The 22716-nt window shown below is 47.6% G+C and overlaps 1 protein-coding gene across 1 annotated transcript in view; it reads left to right on the top strand.

The window, feature by feature from the left end:
- The window catches only part of LOC147124016 (polypeptide N-acetylgalactosaminyltransferase-like 6), a 248984-nt gene that overhangs the window by 126767 nt on the left and 99501 nt on the right, over positions 1 to 22716 (top strand). Inside the window, exon 5 of the mRNA XM_085977447.1 lies at positions 9360 to 9581. Within this exon, the coding sequence (XP_085833573.1) occupies positions 9360 to 9581 (222 nt within the window). The remainder of the gene's footprint in view (positions 1 to 9359; positions 9582 to 22716) is intronic.

A 22716-nucleotide genomic window follows, 5' to 3' on the forward strand; every position in this document is an offset into this window, starting at 1 on the left:
AAATTGGCTGCTGCATTTCCTACATTACAGCAGTGACTCCACTTCAAGGTACTTCATTGGCTGTAAAGCGCTTTGGGACATCCTGAGGTCGTGCAAGGCGCTATATAAATGCAAGTCTTTCTTTTAAAATTTGTCACCGAGCCACATAGGGAGATATTAGGGCAGGTGACCAAAAGTTTGGTCAATGAGGTAGGTTTTAAGGGGTGTCTTAAAGGAGGAGAAAAAGAGGTAGCGAGGCGGAGGGGTTTAGGGAGGGAATGCCAGAGCTTTGCGCCAAGGCAGATGAAGGCACGGCCGCCAAATGGGGGAGCGATTAAAATCAGGGGTGCTCGAGAGGCCAGAATTGGAGGAGCGCAGATATCTCGGAGGGATGTAGGGCAGGAGGAGATTACAGAGGTAGGGAGGGGGCGAGGCCATGGAGGGATTTGAAAACAAGGATGAGAATTTTGAAATCGAGGCGTTGCTTAACCAGGAGCCAATTGTAGGTCAGCGAACACAGGGGTGATGGGCGAACGGGACTTGGTGCAAGTTAGGGCATTAGTTTTAGACAACTTTGTTGGCTGTCAAGCACTTTGGGACGTCCTGAAGTTGTGAAAGTCGCTATGGAAGCACAGGTTCTTTCTTTCCCTCTTTAAGCCAGTACAGTTCTGCACAATTTCTCCTTGACCCCAAAATGTAATTGAGTGTAAACTCCAGGACGTCAGTCTAACATTACAATTTACATTACTCAACCCTGAACGTCGGCATTACACAGATGACATCTTTCATGGTCCATAACATGACTGGTGTTCAATGGAGTGTGTCTGTACTAATCTTCGCCACCTTCAATGACGTGCTCGGGCAAATATTCATCATTTTTGAGAGGAGTTCAGTTAATAGGGTTTTCATTAACATGACAGCTGTGATTTGTGTTGTGCAATTGTTAGCAGTGGAATCTGCGTGAAGGAACCTGCCCACTAACTATCCTATACTGGCAGGCTAAGTCCTTAAATAACATGGAGTTTGACAAAATGTCTCTTTGTTGTTCAATTATCTTTTCAAGTCAAAAATAGGTATGTTGCTTAGCCTTCTGAGAAAGAATGAAAGAGAGAAAGACATGTATTGCATCGCTCAAACGTCCCAAAGCCCTTTACGTACAATGAATTACTTTAAAGAGTCTTGTTGTTTAGTTTAAGTCAACAAAATGGGCAGCCGGGATTGACAAAGTATTTTCATTTTAATCTTTGTGATGAATAATGCAACTATCCCACATTTTATAATTTTTTTCAGAATAACTATCAGGAACGTTTTTTAGGGGTATACAGTTAATATACTGCCAAATAAGAGTGCGTTCAGTTGTTAGTGCAGGGATAAGAATAGTTTTGACTCATCTATCAAACCTAATTATGCGGTTATCCGAGCTCATTCATGATGACCACTTGTGGCTGAAATTAATAATGAAGAGAAAAGTCTGGGCAACTCGTGCACCAGTCGGGACCCTGTGACCCGGCTAATGCTACACAACCTCTTCTGGGACATTTGCGAATGCATAGAGGCAGAAGCCAAAAATCTGGTCTAAATAAGATCTCCCCAGATGGGAGCGAACTTTGCTATCTCTCAGTTGGCTGTCAAACCTGTCAGGTGAAGATGGCAACCTTGCCTTTTCAGGAAGCATGTTAATTGGGGGCACGTCAGCTAAACGTGCTTCTTAATCAGCGGGAGTCTCTACGGGACGTAGAGTTCAACCAGCCAGCCAGCGCAGCACGATGTACACATAAATACTTAAAAGGCTTGTGCTACCAAGAATGTTATGCTTATTCTGTAGCAAAGCTGTTACCATTTTCTCAATTTTTTTTTGTTTACGAAAAAAGTTTTTTTTTGAAAGAACAGGTCAAACCTACGTTTATATAGCACCCTTGATGACCACAGGACAACAGCAATGACTTGCATTTATTTATCATCTTTAACATAGCAAAACGTTAAATATAGGGACAGAGTGATCTCCTGGAAGAATTTCGATCGCCTAGATGGGTCGGAGAGGAATTTCCCAGATTTTTTTCTCCCAAATTGGCCATTGGGTCTTTATCTGGTTTTTCGCCTCTCCCGGGAGATCACATGGGTTCGGGTGGATGCAGAGTGATAGAAGATTTGAGGTTAGGATCAGATCAGCCATGATCTTATTGAATGGTGGAGCAGGCTCGAGGGGCCGATTGGCCTACTCCTGCTCCTATTTCTTATGTTCTTATGTCCTAAGGTGCTTCACGGGAGTAATCAGACCAAAAATTGACATCGAGCCCAAGAAGGAGACATTAGGACAGGTGACCAAAAGCTTGGTCAAAGAGGTAGGTTTTAAGCAGCATCTTAAAGGAGGAGAGCGAGGTAGAGAGGCAAAGACGTTTGGGGAGGCAATGCCAGAGCTTAGGGCCTAGGCAGCTGAAGGCACGACCGCCAATGGTGGGGGGGGGGCGAAGAAAATGGGGGGATGGGCCAGAGGCCAAAGTTGGAGGAATGTAGAGCTCTTGGAGGACTGTAGGAGGTTACAGAGTTAGGGAGGGGCGAAGCCATGGAGGGATTTGAACGTGGGGATGAGAGTTTTAAACTCGAAGCATTGGTGAACCGGAAGTCAATGTAGGTCAGCAAGCGCAGGGGGTGATGGGTGAACGGGACTTGGTGCGAGGATGTCCCAAAGCACTTCTCAGTCGATGAGCTATTTATGAATAATAGTAATTGTTGTAATGTGGGGTATCTTGCTATGTCTGGTAGCTGCTGTCTAGCGATATAACTCGTTACAGAGTAACTGCAGTTACAGAGCCACTTTTGTACCACGGCCAGGCTTTTTCTACAGAGTCACTGAGTCAATATCCTAGAATATCCTTCCTAACACTATTCTGGGATGCCCATCACCACAAGGACTGCAGTGGTTCAGGTAGAAGGTCTAGCACCCACTAGGGATGGGCAATAAATGTGACCTTGCCAGCGTTGCCCACATTCTGAGAACAATTACTTTTTTTTTTAAAGGCAGTATTGGTTGCATATTGACGCAAAAATGGCTGTGTAACTCAAAAGACAAGTGGCCAGATGAGGCCTCGTGACAAATCTCTGCCCGTAAAAGGCCCCATGAAATTTTCCTTCACCCACGACCCATACCACCCATCCATCCACCGGTTGGTGTTTGCACTGGAAGATTCTGCCTCCTCTTATACTGAGAGGTGTTGTTGGTTGCTAGGTGACAGTAACCACACAGGAGTGCAGCTAAAGGCCACCTTTGGATGTTTTTTTTAACGTTGATCCTTTGGTGCTCAGTACTGTTTTTTTTGCTGCGCTTTGCAAGTCCAACCTTGCTAATAAGCGTCTTCTGTGTTCCAAGTGTCGATTCTCGCAATCTCTGATGTCTCTCTGACCAATCTTACTCACTACTCATATTGAGTAGACGAGGCCTATATTCTCTAGAGTTTAGAAGAATGAGAGGTGATCTCATTGAAACATACAAAATTCTTACAGGGCTTGACAGGGTAGATGCAGGGAGGATGTTTCCCCTGGCTGGGGAGTCTAGAACCAGGGGTCACAGTCTCAGAATAAGGGGTCGGCCATTTAGGACTGAGATGAGGAAAAATTTCTTTGGAATTCTCTACCCCAGAGGGCTGTGGAGGCTCAGTCATTGAGGATATTCAAGGCTAAGATTGATAGATTTTTGGATATTAAGTGAATCAAGGGATATGGGGATAGTGCAGGAAAGTGGAGTTGAGGTAGAAGATCAGCCATGATCTTATTGAATGGCGGAGCAGGCTCGAAGGGCCGAATGGCCTCCTCCTGCTCCTATTTCTTATGTTCTTATGCTCCTGGGATAACATGCCTTTGCTATTTTTTGATCTGAATGCATTCACCACATGAGACTGTTGTAGATTCTTTCTGTTATGAGCAGGGAAAATAAAGAAAGAACTTGCATTTCTATAGCGACTTTCACGACCTCAGGACGTCCCAAAGCGCTTTACAGCCAATGAAGTACTTTTTGAAGTGTAGTCACTGTTGTAATGCAAGAAACATGGCAGCCAATTGCGCACAGCAAGCTCCCATAAACAGCACTGACCAAATAATCTGTTTTTAGTGATGTTGGTTGAGTGATATTAGCCCAGGACAGCGGGGAGAACTCCCCCTGCTCTTCTCCAAATAGCGCCATGGGATCTTTCACATCCACCTGAGAGAGCAGACGGGGCCTCAGTTCAACGTCTCATCCAAAAGACAGCACCTCCGACACTGCAGCACTCCCTCAGCACTGCACTGGAGTGTCAGTCTGGATTTTGTGCTCAAGTCATTGGAGTGAGACTGCAATGCTTCAAAATTACTTAATCAGCTGTAAAGCGCTTTGGGAGGTCCTCAGATTGTGAGAGGGGCTATAAAAATACAAGTTCATTCTTTTCTTAAAGAGTAAAAAGGACAAAAATGCTAAAATCGGCCTTTCACCACTCTCCCAGGCAGTCTCTTCAGAAGTGAACAAATCACTGCAGTAAACCATTAAAACAGCAGCAAATGCAGTGGAAATAACAACAGAAAATGCTGGAAAAACTCAGCAGGCCAGGCAACATCCGTGGAGAGTAAATAGAGTCAACGTTTCAGGTCAAACCCTTTGTCAAGACTGAAAAAGCACAGGAAATGAAATAGATTAAAAGGCCAGGCTGGGAGAGAACAAAAGAGAAGTGAAGAGACATTAAGAGGTATTCAAAACGAGACGAGATGGTGATAGGACTAGTGGAGAGACAAAAGACGGCTCCAGATTAGGTGTGAAATGCACTGGCAGAATGGGAGACAGCTGCCATGTGGGAGAGAAAAAAAGGGGGGGGCGAAAAGACAAAAACAAAGGTGTGGATAAAAAATAAGTAAAAATGTAATGGGGGCCAAGGTATGCAGAGGAACCTTTGAGAAGTAAAACGTTAATTAGCCAAGTTTAAGATTTGAGCTATTGCCACATCCTTTCTAATTGTGCTTTTCCCACCTCCTCTCGTGTTGTATTAACAATAGGTGCTCGTCCTGGTTCAGTGGGCTTTTTCCATCACCCTTCAGCCAATACAGGAAGAGGTGACGTGGGCGTGGAAAGTTTCTAAACTTTCGTTTTTCGGTGAAGTTAATGTCGGGAGGGAGCAGCTGCTCTTGCCTGCGCTCTCCCGGCATTAAATATCAGCTGTCGAGCAGCGGAATTCCCTGAACGCACCCTTTGTCACTCTGCTCGATGCCAGGTCCAGCTGGCACTCGTGGGTGTGCCAGCTGTCCATGCCACTCCGCCGATACCAGGCTGAGGCCTGTCGCCGTAGTGTGGCGCAGACTTTTAGCGAGAGAGAAACACGTAATGAGTCTGAGGGCAGCCACCGCAGCTGTCTTGCATTAAAATTTAAAAGGATCATAATTGGGTGTAAATTATTCAGTACAAATAATGGACTTCGAGTTCCTTTAATTATGTGGCAGTAACAATTTAATTGCCATAGCCAACAACAACAAAAAATATATATATATATGTGTGTGTGTGTGTATAGACAGGAGCTGCTGGGTGCGAAGACTGTTGAGGGGCAGAAGCAATGTACACATCGGGTGGTAACTGATAATCAATAAGCAAATCAAGCTACAGGCAGCACCTCTCAGTGTGAGGCTGTCAGGACATCTACAAGTCCTCCGGACTCTGGACTCGATGGATTAAAGTATAACGCTGTGTTTGTGTCTAACCTGCAGTTGTTTGATGAAGATTTCTGCCCCGAAACTGTGCTCCGACTAAAACGGCGGGGTAGTTCCATACCGACGTGCCACCCCGTGAATATGGCATGGCTTTGAATCCAAGGCATTGGAGAAGGTCCAAAAAAAGATTTACCTGAATGATAGTTTGGACACTAAGGGGGTGAAATTCTCATCATTAGCGCCTCCCCCCACCCCCCACCCACGAGGTGAACTGCGCCTCCTGCGAAATTCCGCAGGAGGTTAGCGGCGGCACTACCGGGTATTGCCCCGATGTTCTGCGCCCGGAGATCATGACGTCATCTCCGGGCGCAGCGCCCCGGTAGAAAAATTCCCCCTCGCGCCCCGCAACAGCGCCGGGCGATGTTACCGACTGCTGCATGGGTTGCGAACATTTAAAGGCGCGATGGCTGGCCAACGTGAAAAACATCGCACGGCATTCCCGCAGATGCCAAAAAAAAGGCAGAGCTCGCAGCGGGGAGCCCTTCCCTTTAATTGAGGGAGGAGCCCTGCAACGCGGCGGCGCCACGCGTGACCACGAGCGGCGCTGCTGAGCACATCGCCCCGGACCGGGACATTCCCCGTCTCCTGCGCACCAAGAGGCAAGCGGAGTGCTTGATTAAACGCTTCACTTCCCCCTTGGAGCAAAAAATGGGAATTTCTCAAATGTTCGAAAAGTTTAGCGCCTGGCGCTAACTTTTCAAACATTTTTGACTTAGTGTCCCAAACGGCCCTCCAGGGGAATTTCTCCCTGTAAGGGAATCAAGGGATATGGGGAGAGGGCGGGAAAGTGTAGTTGAGCTCAAAGATCAGCCATGATCTTATTGAATGGCAGAGCAGGCTCGAGAGGCCGTATGACATACTCCTGCTCTTATTTCTTATGTTCCTATGATACCAGAACTGAGAGGTTATACCGACCAGGACAGATTGAACAGGCTGGGGGTCTTTACTCTATAAAAAACTGAGCGATCTTTAAGGTTATGAAAGGGTTTGATAGGGTAGAAGTAGAGAAGATGTTTCCACTTGCATAAATATAAGATAGCCACTAATAAACCCAATAAGGAATTCAGGAGGGACTTCTTTACCCAGAGAATGTGGAACTCGCTGCCACAGGGAGTGGTTGAGGCGAATAGCGCAGATGCATTTAAAGGGAAGCTAGATAAACACATGAGGGAGAAAGGAATAGAAGGATATGTTGATGGGGTGAGATGAAGAGGGGTGGGAGGAAGCTCTTGTGGAGCATAAACAGCAGCATGGACCAGTTGGGCTGAATGGCCTGTTTCTGTGCTGTAGTAAATACCCTGAGACTTCGCGGTAGAAGTTCACCCTGGGCGGCATCGTAACACGGGAGGTGTCGCAACGGGTGCCCGTTACAGGCCCTGACTTCAATGGGATCAAATATTGGGCGGAGCCTGTCAATGTCGCCCGTTTCGCGTTGCCGTGCAAGGCGGATGTCCACCTCTTTGATGGGATTGGGTTGACTACCACTTCTTTAGAGGTACCGCCTCCCCCCGCCCACCCAGGGTGGCTGCAGGGGGGGCAGGAAGGGGGGGCTCTGAAAAGCACTTCAATCCCCACCCGAGCTGTGGGCCGTACACCGTCCAAAGTTCCGTGGAGCGTTTAGGAAGGGAGTAAGAGAAAGCGGCAAATGACCATCACTCAGCAATGTCATCGTGACAGCTAGTCGCTTATCGTCGTTTGTTTTATTTGCTTTGGTGGAAGGAAAAACCACAAGTGCTTGAAATCTGAAGTAAAAGACAGAGGGCAAGATTTTCAACTCGTCGCCCGCGCGGAAGTCTAGCGTTGCGGATCAGCCGCTCGTTGTAGAATCCGCCCGGTTTCCGTTTCTGTTGCAATCTGTGGAAATGAAAATCGGGCAGTGCCTCCCTAAACCTCTCCACCTCCCTCTTCTCCCTCAAGATGCTCCTACTTTGCAACGGTGACTACGCTGTAAAAGTACTTCAATGGCTGTAAAGAGCCCTGGGCGTCCTGAGGCCGTGAAAGGCGCTATAGCAATGCAAGCCTTTCTTTTCTTTTTTAAGACCTACGTCTTTGACCAAACTTTTGGTCGCCTGCCCTAATATCCCCTTACGTGGCTGGGTGTCAGATTTCGTCTGGTAACGCTCCTGCAAATCCTTTGTTGTTGCAAGATAATGGGGGTAACCCCCATGATGGGCAGGAGAGGGTCAGGGGTCAGGTGGGTGGTAAATCGGCAAATTTGCCTATACTCGACCCCAACCCGCCGCAAACGCGCCTACTTTCGATTTAACCGCGTCAGGTTTGGGGGCATCCCAGTAACTCGCTCTGGAGAGGCGGGTCTCTCATTATAATACGTTATTTTTGGCAGTTCAATTTAAATTTAACGCTGGCCAGGTTTCCCAGGACCTGAGAGACCCGGCAGCTAAAGGGAGGCGGGAGCTGCCGGATCCAGCAGGTAGGAGCTTTTTATAGCACTGATTGTGGGCTGAGAGGAGCAGGACCACTTGTCCCCCCTCCCCCGTGGCCCCTCAAGCAAATCTTCCGCTGCGATCGGATAACCCACCCCCCCTATCCACCCCTCCAAACCCTGCGATGTTTCCTGGTTCCCCCCCCTTCTCTTTCCCGATTGCCAGTCCGACTCTTCACCCCCCACCCCCGGCCCACCTTCAACCAACCCGCAATGTCTCCCAGTTGCCGGGGACTGTTCAGGCTGCGGCCTTCGCCCGCAGGCTTTCCTGCCCGGCGGCTGGCCATCATGTCAATCTGTCCAACTGCCGAACAAGAAACAGAGTAAAAAAAAAATGATAATGAGGTTCTGTGACTAAATCCAGCTGGGCCTCCTCATTTCCGGCATTTCCAGGATTCTCCGCCCCCCCACCTCCCCATTAATATCGGGGCCAATGTTACTCAGTTGCTCTATCTTTCCTGTTCATTAGGTCCTGCTCTAGAGATTTCATAGAGTCATAAACGGCACAGAAGGAGGCCATTCAGCCCATCGAGTCCGTGCTGGCTCTCTGTAGAGCAATCCAGTCAGTCCCATTCCCCCGCTCTGTCCTCGTAGCCCTGCAAGTTTATTTCCCTCAAGTGCCTATCCAGTCTCCCCTTGAAAACATTGAGTGTCTCCGCTTCCACCACTTCCGTCGGCAGCGAGTTCCAGGTCCTCGCCACTCGCTGTGTAAAAAAGTTTTTCCTCTCATCCCCTCCCCCCCTGTATCTCCTGCCCAAAACCTTAAAGAGGTGTTCAAAATTAGGAGGGGTTCAGATGGAGAGAAACTGTTTCCAGTGGCAGGAGGGTCGGTAACCAGAGGACACAGACTGAAGGTAATTGGCAAAAGAACCAGAGGGGGAGATGAGGAGAATGTTTTTAATGCAGTAAGTTGTTGTGATCTGGAACGCACTGCCTGAAAGGGCGGTGGAAGCAGGCTCAATAATAACTTTCAACAGGGAATTGGGTAAATATTTGGAAAATGAAAACTTGCATGGCTATGGGGAAAGAGCGGAGTGAGACTAATTGGAGAGCTTTTCAAAGAGCCGGCACAGGCACGATGGGCCGAATGACCTCCTGTACTATATCATTCTATAATATAGCCAATGGGGAGCTTTATCTCTTCAATACAGATAAGGCAGTTTATTCTGATATGATAGCGCCGGGGTGATAACTGGATTTTTAACGCTGTTCACAGAACTTGAAGAGAGTGGCAGAGACCTGGATGGGCGAGTACGCAGAATACATCTACCAGCGCAGGCCCGAGTACCGGCACCTCTCCACGGGCGACCTCACAGCCCAGAAAGTGTTGCGGAAGCACCTTAAGTGCAAGGACTTCAAGTGGTTCATGACAGAGGTGGCCTGGGACCTGCCGAAGTACTACCCGCCCGTGGAACCCGCGCCAGCCGGCTGGGGAGAGGTGAGTACCAGGAGACGGGCTGGCGCCGGCTCGCTGGCGCGCGGCGGTCGTTCAGCGGCTGCGCCCACTGCACGCGTGGGGCCTGTAACCAAAACATCGCCGTCATGTCACTTCACGCTGTCCCTTCACCACACACGCTGCTGGACAACCCGCACGGCAGCTCTACTTTAGAAGGGCTCCAACAGGAGTCAGCCCTGGCTCGGTTGGTAGCTCTCTCGCCTCTGAGTTAGAAGGTTGTGGGTTTGGCTCCCACTCTGGAGACCTGAGCGCAGGTCTAGGCTGACGCTCCCAGTGCAGTGCTGAGGGAGTGCTGCACTGTCGGTGATGCCGTCTTTCAGATGAGACGTTAAACCCGTCTGCTCTCTCAGGTAGATGTAAAAGATCCCTTGGCACTATTTCGAAGAAGAGCAGGGGAGTTATCGTCGGTGTCCCGGCCAATATTTATTCCACAACCCACATCACTAAAACAGATTATCTAGACATTATCACATTGCTGTTTGTGGGAGCTTGCTGTGCGCAAATTGGCTGCCGCGTTTCCTGCATTACAACAGTGACTACAATTCAAAAGTACTTCAATGGTTGTAAAGCGCTTTGTAACTGAGGTCGTGAAAGACGCGATATAAATGTAAGTTTTTCATTTTTATACTTCATGGTGAGCTGTTCAATATAAAACTTCAGCTGAGGGAAGAATGCAGGGTGAATTTTTAAGCGTGATCGCTGTTGTAACATAGGGAAACATAATAGCCAATTTGCGCACAGCAAGCTCCCACAAGCAGCAATGAATTTAATAACTATATCAGCTGCTTTTGGTGGTGTTGGCTTTGGCCAGGACATGAGGAGAAACTCTCCTTGCTCTTCTTCAAATAATGCCATGGGATCTTTCCTGCCCACTCGAGGCACCTCCAGCAGTGCCGCTCGCCCTTAATGAAGTGACGGTTTGGATTTTGTTCTCAAGTCTCTGGAGCGGGGCTTGTGCCCACGTCCTTCTGACTCGGAGGCGAGAGCGCTACCAGTGAATCAAGGCTGACACAGATAATATAAAGTCCATTGAAACTCTCTGGGGGGTTTGAGTTTGATTTATGTCAGGTAGAAGACTGATGTCAGCAAGCTGTGCAATAAAACGAAGTCTAGCACAAGGATTTTTACTGCAAAAACGCTGGTCGATAATTGGAGGGCAAATCATGTTTCCGCTGTACTATTAAAATAGGAACTAACTGAAGTTGATGGTTCATTTCAAAGTCAAGTGATAAGGTCTTTCACACAACTGAGAGAGAACTGTTTTCCAATTCCTGTTTTCCCGAATGCACTTCTCAGTAAGCTGCTCCCCTCCTATCTCGCCAGCTCCAACTAATCCAAAATTCTGCAGCCCGAGTCCTCTCTCACATGCTGTGGCTCAGTGGGTAGCACTCTCGCCTCTGAGCCAGAATGTTGAGGGTTCACATCCCACTCCTGAGACTTGAGACAAAGATCTGAGGCTGATGCTCCAGTGCTGCACTGTCAGAGGTGCCGTCTTTCGGATGAGACGTTAAACCGAGGCCCCGTCTGCTCTCTCAGGTGGATGTAAAAGATCCCGTGGCACTATTTCGAAGAGGAGCAGGGGAGTTCTCCTCGGTGTCCTGGCCAATATTTATCCCTCAATCAACATCACTAAAAAACAGATTATCTGGTCATTATCATATTGCTGTTTGTGGGAGCTTGCTGTGCGCAAATTGCCTGCTGCATTTCCTACATTACAACAGTGACTACACTTCAAAAGGTACCTCATTGGCTGTAAAGCGCTTTGGGACATCCTGAAGTCGTGAAAGGCGCTATAGAAATGCAAATCTTTCTTTCTTTTTCCAATACTTTCCAACCTCCACTGGCTCCCCATTCCTGCAGTGCCAGCTTTAAGGTAATCGTCCTCAGTTTCAAATTCCTTCAATCCACCTTATTTGAGGGTCTTCTCCATCTGTATGTCCCCAGCCTGTGCTACCCGCCATATTATAAAATGATACAGAGGCACTGGAGAGGGAGCAGAAAAGATTTGCAAGGATGGTATCAGAACTGTGAGATTATACGTCAGGAAACATTGAACAGGCTGAGTCTCTTTTCTCTTGAAAAGTGAAAGCTGAGGAGGGGTGACCTAATAGAGGTTTTTAAATTATGAAAGGTTTTGATAGCGTGGATACAGAGAGAATGTTTCCACTTGTGGGGAAGAGCAAAACTAGAGGCCATCAATATAAGAGAGTCACCAAAAAATCCAATAGGGAATTCAGAAGAAACTTCTTTACCCAGAGAGTGGTTAGAATGTGGAACACGCTACCACAAGGAGATCGTCGAGGCGAATATCATAGATGCATTTAAAGGGAAGCTAGATAAACATATGAGGGAGAAGGGAATAGAGGGTTACGCTGATAGAGTTAGATGAGGAAAGACGGGAGGAGGCTCGAGTGGAGCATAAACGCCGGCATGGACTGGTTGGGCCGAATGGCCTGTTTCTGTGCCGTATATCCTGTGTAATTCTATGCAATTGATGTTTTTAAGATGATTAAAGGATTTGATAGGGTAGATAGAGACAAGCTATTTCCTCTGATGGGGGGAGTCCAGAACAAGGGGGCATAACCTTAAAATTAAAGCTGGGCCATTCAAGGGGTGATGTCAGGAAGCACTTCTTCACACAAAGGGTCGTGGAAATCTGGAACTCTCTCACCCAAAAAGCTGTTGAGGCTGGGGGTCAACTGAAAATCTCAAAACTTGAGACTGATCGATTTTTGTTAGGCAGGGGTATTAAGGGTTAAGGAACCAAGGCGGGTAGATGGAGTTAAAAGACGGATCAGCCACGATCTAATTGAATGGCGGAACAGGCTCGAGGGGCTGAATGGCCCGTTCCTGTTCCTGCGTTCCTACGACCTGGCAGGGGTAGTCGCTCACTGCTGAGCATAACGTTTGTTCTTCCAGTGCATCTTTACTTCTTTTTTTGCCACTCGCTCAGTCGGAAGTAATGCTGCTTTCTTGGTCTTGGTCTGTAAGTGGCTGCTGCACCTCCTCAGACCTGAGGGAGCTCCAGGAATCTGTGAGCATCGGAGCTTGAAAGTCACCGTCTGGGAGGGGAGAACGCGCAGGGCAGACAGACCCTCGGCCCGCACAGCACGAGTCCATGTGCAATGAATGGATTTGTTCCATTAATCTGACGGCTGGCTGCACTAGGTTGCTTTGGCAGTCGTTTAATTCGAATGGGAACGACGATATTTAAACTCCATAGAGCGAAGGAAGGTCATCTCTTCGCTCTTTAGTCTATTTCCCCCTAAATGTCTGCAAATGTGTTGTTAAATTTTTTTATATTTTTGAATGCTCACTTTTTTGTAGAATTCACTGCTCAGGTTGAGTTTACAACAGCTCCAATTGGTTGTAAAGATCCCTTAGCCTCAGTACCAGGCTGAGGTTTTTTGGCCAAGGTTATCTACCTCAGCACCAACAGGTTGCATTTATATAGCGCCTTTAACAGTGTAACATCCCAAAGTGCTCCACCGAGGAGAAACATATAAAAGAGTCCATTATAAAAGATGTAATAGCAGAGCACTTGAAAAGCAGTGACAGGATCGGACAAAGTCAACATGGATTTACAAAAGGTAAATCATGCTTGACTAATCTACTGGAATTTTTTGAGGATGTAACTGGTAAAATAGATAAGGGAGAACCAGTGGATGTGGTGTATTTGGACTTTCAGAAGGCTTTCGATAAGGTCCCGCATAAGAGATTAGCGTGCAAAATTAAGGCACATGGGATTGGGGGCAAGGTATTGACTTGGATAGAGAACTGGTTGGCGGACAGAAAGCAAAGAGTTGGAATAAACGGGTCGTTTTCCGAGTGGCAGGCAGTGACTAGTGGGGTACCGCAAGGATCGGTCCTAGGACCCCAGCTGTTCACAATATAGATTAATGATCTGGACGAGGGAATTGGATGTAATATCTCCAAATTTGCAGACGACACAAAGCTGGGTGGGAGGGTATGCTGCGAGGAGGATGTCATGAAATTCCAGTACGATTTGGACAGGTTGGGTGATTGGGCAGAAACATGGCAAATGCACTATAATGTGGATAAATGTGAGGTTATCCACTTTGGTGGCAAAAACAGGAAGGCAGATTATTATTTGAATGGCAATAGATTGAGAGAAGGGGAAGTGCAACGAGACCTGGGTGTTCTTGTGCACCAGTCGCTGAAGGTAAGCATGCAGGTGCAGCAGGCGGTTAAGAAGGCAAATGGCCTTCGTAGCAAGAGGGTTGAGTACAGGAACAAGGATGTCTTGCTGCAGTTGTACAGGGCCTTGGTGAGACCGCACCTTGAGTATTGTGTGCAGTTTTGGTCGCCTTATTTGAGGAAGGACGTTCTTGCCATGGAAGGAGTGCAGCGAAGATTCACCAGGCTGATACCTGGGATGGCAGGAATGACGTATGAGGAGAGATTGTGTCGATTGGGCTTATACTCACTGGAGTTTAGAAGATTGAGAGGGGATCTCATCGAAACCTATAAAATTCTGTCAGGTCTGGACAGACTAGATGCAGGAAGGATGTTTCTGATGGCCGGGGTGTCCAGAACCAGGGGTCATAGTCTAAGGATAAGGGGTAAGCCATTTAGGACTGAAATAAGGAGGAATTTCTTCACCCAGAGAGTGGTGAACCTGTGGAATTCTCTGCCACAGAGGGCGGTGGAGGCCAGTTCATTAAATATATTCAAGAAAGGGTTGGATATATTTCTTAAGGCTAAAGGGATCAAGGGATATGGGGAGAAGGCAGGGACAGGATACTGAATTTGAATGATCAGCCATGATCTCATTGAATGGCGGAGCAGGCTCAAGGGGCCGAATGGCCTACTCCTGCTCCTATCTTCTATGTTTCTATGTTTCTATACTACTTGCAGCAGTCGGAGAGTGAGGGGAGAATGACTGAAAGCACGGTCGAAGAGATAGGGTTTGAGGAGGCTTTTGAATGTTGGGAGAGGGGGTTTAGGGAGGCATCCCCGACGGTAGGGGCAACAGGAGTGTAGACTCTGCCACAAATCATGGCGCAGAAGGAGGATAAGATACGTAATTTTTTTTACGTCATTCGTGGGATGTGGGCGTCGCTGGCAAGGCCAGCATTTATTGCCCATCCCTAATAGCCCTCGAGAAGATGGTGGTGAGCCGCCACCTTGAACCGCTGCAATCTTGATACAACTGTGTGGATTGCTAGGCCATTTCAGAGGGGCAGTTAAGAGTCAACCACATTGCTGTGGGTCTGGAGTCACATATCGGCCAGACCGGGTAAGGACGGCAGATTTCCTTCCCTAAAGGACATTAGTGAACCAGATGGGTTCTTATGACAATCTGGTAGTTTCATGGTCACCATTACTGATACAGGTAGACTATCCTTTATCCGAACTTCCAAAAACCGAAAACCTCTAAAAACCGAAAGTTTTTTCGTTCAGCGTAAGTCGTGCGCACGACATGACCAGAGTGGCGCACGACTTACGCTGAGCAGGGCAGAAGGTCACAGAGTTCCCTCCTGGGTAGGAGATTGCAGGCCGAGCCAGGCAGTGTGAAGGAGGTACCAGGAGAGTGAACCCAACAATACAGCGGCCCGTCCGAGAGCTGCAGCGGCCCGTCCGATATTCTTTTCTCCCCCCCCGACCCGACCCGAACCGAACCGCGGCCCGTCCGATATTCTTTTCTCCCCTCCCCACCCGACCCGACCCCCCACACGACCCGAACCGCGGCCCGTCCGATATTCTTTTCTCCCCCCCCCACCTGACCCGAACCGCGGTCCGTCCGATATTCTTTTCTCCCCCCCCCCCCCCCCCCGACCTGAACCACGGCCCGTCCGATATTCTTTTCTCCCCCCCCCGACCCCCCCCGACCTGAACCACGGCCCGTCCGATATTCTTTTCTCCGACCCCGACCCCCCCCGACCCCAACCCCCCCCCGACCCCGACCTGAACCGCGGCCCGTCCGATATTCTTTTCTCCCCCCCCCCCCCCCCCCCACCGACCCCCGACCTGATTTGCGGGCCAGCTTAGTAGGAGTCAGCCGATATCCGGCTTTCCAGAGAAGCAGGAAGGGGAATGAGACACGGAAGAGTCGCAAGAGGTAGCCTGAACTTTTAAATTTATATTAAATACAAATTTCCCAGTCTTATAATAATACCTTCTGAAATCCGAAAAATTCCGAAAACCGAAACTCAGCTGGTCCCAAGGCTTTCAGATAAGGGATAGTGTACCTGTACTAGCTTTTTCTTCTAGATTTATTTAATGAACTGAATTTAAATTCCCCAGCTGCCGTAGTGGGATTTGAACTCCTGTCTCGGGATTATTAGCCCAGTAGCACAGCCACTATGCTACCATACCCATATTACCTTAAACATTCACTCCCTCCACCACCGGTGTACCGTAGCTGCAGCATATACCATCTACAAGATGCACTGCAGCAACTCGCCAAGGCTTCTTCGGCAGCACCTCCCAAACCCGTGACCTCTTCCACCTAGAAGGACAAGGGCAGCAGGCGCATGGGAACACCACCACCTTCAAGTTCCCCTCCAAGTCACACACCATCCTGACTTGGAAGTATATCACCGATCCTTCATCGTCGCTGGGTCAAAATCCTGCAACTCCCTACCTAACAGCAGTGTGGGAGTACCTTACGAACATGCAAATATGGGTATGTTCACTGATGACTGCACAATGTTCAGCGCCATTCACAACTCCTCAGATAATGAAGCAGTCCATGCCCGCACGCAACAAGACCTGGACGACGTTCAGGCTCGGGCTGATAAGTGGCAAGTAACATTCGCGCCACACAAGTACAAGGCAATGACTATCTCCAACAAGCGAGAGTCTAACCACCGCCCCTTGACATTCAATGGCACCTTGACATTCAATGGCATTACCATCGCTGAATCCCCCACCATCAACATCCTGGGGGTCACCATTGACCAGAAACTTAACTGGACCAGACACATAAATACTGTGGCAACAAGAGCAGGTCAGAGGCTGGGTATTCTGCGGCAAGTGTCTCACCTCCTGATTCCCAAAGCCTTTCCACCATCTACAAGGCACAAGTCAGGAGTGTGATGGAATACTCTCCACTTGCCTGGATGAGTGCAGCTCCAACAACACTCAAGAAGATCAACACCATCCAGGACAAAGCAGCCTGCTTGATTGGCACCCCATCTATCACCTTAAACATTCACTCCCTCCACCACCAGCTACAAGATGCACTGCAGCAACTCGCCAAGGCTTCTTCAGCAACACCTCCCAAACCCGCAACCTCTTCCACCCAGAAGGACAAGCTCAGCAGGCACATGGGAACACCACCACCTCCAAGTTCCCCTCCAAGTCACACACCATCCTGACTTAGAAGTATATCGGCCGTTCCTTCATCGTCGCTGGGTCAAAATCCTGGAACTCCCTCCCTAACAGCACTGTGGGAGTACCTTCACCACACTGACTGCAGCGGTTCAAGAAGGCGGCTCACCACCACCTTCTCAAGGGCAATTAGGGATGGGCAATAAATGCTGGCCTTGCCAGCGACGCCCACATCCCGTGAATTAATAAATTTTTAAAAATTGGCCGCAACATGAAGTTAGTAAGGCACAGGTGAGATGTAAGCCTGGAGGAGGTTACAGAGGTAGGTTGGGGCAAGGTCAAGGAGGGATTTGTAAACTAGGACAAGAATTTTAACTGCAGTGTGTTTGGGATATGGACCCAGTAGGGATTGGTGAAGTCAGGAATGATGGAAGAGCCGGACCTCGGGTGGAGTTCTGGACGGTGAGGCTTAAACCTATGACCTTCTGACTCAAAGGTGAAAGTGCTGCCACCATGGATACAAAGGATGTGATCGGGTAGATAGAGAGAAACTATTTCCTCTGGAAACAAGGGAGGTATAACCTTAAAATTAGAGCCAGGCCATTCAGGGCTGATGTCATGAAGCACTTCTTCACACAAAGGGTAGTGGGAATCCGGAACTCTCTCCCCAAAAAAGCTGTTGAAGCTGGGGCCAGTTGAAAATGTCAAAACTTGAGATTGATCGATTTTTGTTCGGTGAGGGTATTAAGAGTTACGGAACCAAGGCGGGTAGATGGAGTTAAGATACAGATCAGCCATGTTCTAATTAAATGGCGGAACAGGCTCGAGGGGCTGAATGGCCGACTGCTCTTCCTATGTACAGACATTCAGCCAATTTGCAAAAAGGAAACATATTGGATCCTGCTCTGTATTTTAAACTGTCTTTGTGAAAAATATTAGATTTATTTACAAACAAGCGACATGCACCAAGTCATGGTTCCGGATGCATCATGGTAGAAGGGTGCCAGTTGTGTGGCATCATGATTATAAAAATGGCAGACCAATCTCCTATGACGGTGGCATAGTGGTTAGCACTGTTGTCTCACAGCGCCAGGGACCCGGGTTCGAATCCGGCCTCGGGTGACTGTGTGGAGTTTGCACATTCTCCCCGTGTTTGCGTGGGTTTTCTCCGGGTGCTCCGGTTTCCTCCCACAGTCCAAAGATGTACGGGTTAGGTTGATTGGCTATGATAAAAATTGACCCTTAGTGTTAGGGGGATTAAATACGTGGGGTTACGGGGATAGGGTGGGATATGTGTTGGTGTAGGGATTACGGGGATTGGGTGGGATATGTGTCGGTGCAGGCTCGATGGGCCGAAATGGCCTCTATCTGCACTGTGGGGTTTCTGTGATTCTGTGACATGACCAGATCAATAGGCTTAAGGTTTTTCATGGCTGCAGAACTAGCTTCTACAGCCAGTTTTCAGCCAATAAAAACCCATTTTTTTTTTGGTAAATTTCTTCAGCTTCAACAATGAGTGATGAAAGTTAGAAGAACATAAGATAATAGGAGCAGGAGTCGGCCATTCGGCCCTTCGAGCCTGCTCCGCCATTCAATAAGATCATGGCTGAACTTCAACCTCATCTCCACTTTCCTGCACTATCCCCATATCCCTTGAGTCCCTTAATATTCAAAAACCTATCGATCTGTCATGAATATACTCAACGACTGAGCCTCCACAGCCCTCTGGGGTAGAGAATTCCAAATTTTCACAACCCTCTGAGTGAAGAAATTTCTCCTCATCTCAGTCTTAAATGGCTGGCCCCTTATTCTGAGACTGTAACCCCTGGTCCTAGACTCCCCAGCCAGGGGGGGAACATCCTCTCTGCATCTACCCTGTCAAGCCCCGTAAGAATTTTATGTTTCAATGAGATCACCTCTCATTCTTCTAAACTCGAGAGAATATAGTCGGGAAGGAAGATGACATCCAGGCAAGGAAAGAAATTTAAAGTTACAGAGAAAATAGGAAAGACAGAATGAAAGAAAAAAAGAAAGACTTGCATTTCTATAGCGCCTTTCACGACCAGCGGACGTCTCAAAGCGCTTTACAGCCAATGAAGTACTTTTGAAGTGTTAGCCACTGTTGTAATGTGGGAAACGCGGCAGCCAATTTACACACAGCAAGCTCCCACAAACAGCAATGTCATAATGACCAGATAATCTTTTTTGTTATGTTGGTTGAGGGATAAGTTTTGGCCGGGACACCGGGGATAACTCCCCTGCTCTTCTTCGAAATAGTGCAAGGATTAATCAAGGATAGTCAGCATGGCTTTGTCAGGGGGAGATCATGTCTAACCAATTTGATTGAATTTTTCGAGGGGGTGACTAGGTGCGTGGATGAGGATAGTGCAGTTGATGTAGTCTACATGGACTTCAGTAAGGCTTTTGACAAAGTCCCACATGGGAGACTGGTCAAGAAGGTAAGAGCCCATGGGATCCAGGGCAATTTGGCACATTGGATCCAAAATTAAGAACATAAGAAATAGGAGCAGGAGTAGGCCAATCAGCCCCTCGAGCCTGCTCCGCCATTCAATAAGATCATGGCTGATCTGATCCTAACCGCCAATCTACTATCACAGAACCATCTCCTGAATCTAACAGAATTAGACACACGAAATAGGAGCAGGATCAGGCTACACGGCCCCTGAACCCACTCCGCTACCCACAGGGCCATGACCGATCCGAACCTAGACTCATGTCCAAATTCCTGCCCGCTCCCCATAACCCTTTATTCCCTTTACTTCTAGGAAACTGTCTATTTCTGTTTTAAATTTATGTAATGATGTAGCTTCTACAGCTTTTTGGGGCAGCATATTCCATGGACCTACCACCCTCTGAGTGAAGTAGTTCCTCCTCATCTCAGCTTTGAAAGAGCAGCCCCTTATTCTAAGACTATGCCCCCTAGTTCTAGTTTCACCCATCATCGGGAACATCCTCCCCGCATCCACCCGATCCAACCCCTTCACAATCTTATATGTTTCAATAAGATCGCCTCTCATTCTTCTGAACTCCAATGAGTAGAGTCCCAATCTACTCAACCTCTCCTCATATGTCCATCCCCTCATCCCCGGGATTAACCAAATGAACCTTCTTTGTACTGACTTGTTAGCAAGTATGTCTTTTCTTAAGTATGGACACCAAAACTGTATGCAGTATTCCAGGTGCGGTCTCATCAATACCTTGTACAACTGAAGCAATACCTCCCTATTTTTATATTCTATCCCCCTAGCAATGAAAGCCAACATTCCATTGGCCTTCTTAATCACTTGCTGCACCTGCATACTAACCTTTTGAGTTTCGTGCACCACGACCCCCAGATCCCTTTGTACTTCAGTACTTTCCAGTTTCTTGCCATTAAGATAATAACTTGCTCTACGATTTTTCCTGCCAAAGTGCATAACCTCATACTTTCCAGTATTGTATTCCATCTGCCAAATCTCTGCCCACTTACTTAGCCTGTCTATGTCCCCTTGCAGGTTTTTTATGTCCTCCTCACTCACTACTTTCCCTCCCATCTTAGTATCATCTGCAAACTTTGATATGTTACACTCGGTCCCCTCCTCCAAATCGTTAATATAGATTGTAAAGAGTTGGGGACCCAGCACTGACCCCTGTGGAACACCACTAGTTACTGATTGCCAGTCCGAGAATGAACCATTTATCCCAACTCTCTGCCTTCTGTTAGATAGCCAATCCTCTATCCATGCCAGAATATTACCCCAATCCCGTGATTTTTTATCTTAAGCAATAATCTTTTGTGTGGCACCTTGTCAAATGCCTTTTGGAAGTCTAAATACACTACGTCCACTGGTTCCCCTTTATCCACCCTATATGTTACTTCCTCAAAGAACTCCAGCAAATTTGTCAAACATGACTTCCCCTTCATAAAACCATGCTGACTTTGTCCTATTAAATTATGATTATCCAAATGTTCTGTTACTGTCTCCTTAATAATGGACTCCAATATTTTACCTACCACAGATGTTAGGCTAACCGGTCTATAGTTTCCAGCCTTCTGTCTACTGCCCTTTTTAAATAAGGGCGTTACATTAGCAGTTTTCCAGTCTGCCGGGACCTTTGCTGAGTCCAGGGAGTTTTGGAAAATTATTACCAATGCATCCACAATCCCTACTGCCACTTCCCTCAAGACCCTAGGATGTAAGCCATCAGGTCCAGGTGATTTATCCGCCTTGAGTCCCATTATTTTACCGAGTACCACTTCCTTAGTGATTTTGATCGTGTTTAGCTCCTCCCCCACTATAGCCCCCTGTTTGTCCAGTGTTGGGATATTCTTAGTGTCTTCTACTGTAAAGACTGATACAAAATATTCATTCAGTGTTTTTGCCATCTCCATATTTCCCACCATTAATTTCCCGGTCTCATCCTCTAAGGGACCAACATTTACTTTAGCCACCCTTTTTCTTTTTATATAACTATAAAAACTCTTACTATCTGTTTTTATATTTTTTGCTAATTTACTTTCATAATCTATCTTCCCTTTCTTAATCAATCTTTTTGTTATTTTTTGCTGTCTTTTAAAGTTTTCCCAATCCTCTATCCTCCCACTAGATTTGGCTTAGTGGCAGGAGGTAGAGGGTGATAGTCGAAGATTGTTTTTGTGACTGGAAGCCTGTGTCCAGTGGTGTACCACAGTGCTGGGTCCTTTGCTGTTTGTAGTGTACATTAATGATTTAGATATGAATGTAGGAGGTATGATCAGTAAGTTCGCAGATGACATGAAAATTGGTGGGGTGGTAAATAGGGAGGAGTGAAGCCTCAGGCTACAGGACGATATAGACAGGATGGTTAGATGGGCAGTACAGTGGCAAATGGAATTTAACCCTGAAAAGTGTGAGGTAATGCATTTTGGGAGGACTAACAAGGCAAGGAAATACACAATGAATGGTAGGACCCTAGGAAGGACAGAGGATCAGAGGGACTTTGGTGTGCATGTACATAGATCCCTGAAGGCAGCAGGACAGGTAGATAAGGTGGTTAAAAAGGCATATGTGATACTTGCCTTCATTAGCCGAGGCATAGAATATAAGAGCAGGGCGGTTATGATGGAGCTGTACAAAACGTTAGTTAGGCCACAGCTGGAATACTGCGTGCAGTTCTGGTCGCCACACTATAGGAAGGATGTGATTGCCTTGGAGAGGGTGCAGAGGAGATTCACCAGGATGTTACCTGGGCTGGAGTGCTTCAGCTATGAAGAGAGACTGGACAGGCTGGGGTTGTTTTCCTTCGAGCAGAGAAGGCTGAGGGGGGACCTGATTGAGGTGTACAAAATTATGAGGGGCATTGATAGGGTGGATAGAAAGGAACTTTTCCCCTTGGTAGAGGGGTCAATAACAAGGGGGCATAGTTTCAAGGTAAGGGGCAGGAGGTTTAGAGGGGATTTGAGGAAAAACTTTTTCACCCAGAGGGTGGTTGGAATCTGGAACTCACTGCCTGAAAGGGTGGTAGAGGCAGGAACCCTCACAACATTCAAGAAGCATTTGGATGAGCACTTGAAACGCCATAGCATACAAGGCAACGGACCAAGTGCTGGAAAATGGGATTAGAACAGACAGGGCTTGATGGCCGGCGTGGACACGATGGGCCGAAGGGCCTCTTTCTGTGCTGTATGACTGCCGTGGGATCTTGAATGGGGAAAAGGGAGGATAAATAAGCAGAAGTAAAGTTGATGTCAACTCCAGGCATCTGAATATCTTTCTTACTGTAATATTAGCATCTCTTTGAGTGTTGCGTTCAGCTGAAAACCTGGGTTTGCCTGCCCAAG

Source organism: Somniosus microcephalus, chromosome 1 (genome assembly GCF_052327205.1).
Source record: "Somniosus microcephalus isolate GS21.2 chromosome 1, FLI_Smic_1.0, whole genome shotgun sequence".
NCBI classification, from domain to species: Eukaryota; Metazoa; Chordata; class Chondrichthyes; order Squaliformes; family Somniosidae; genus Somniosus; species Somniosus microcephalus.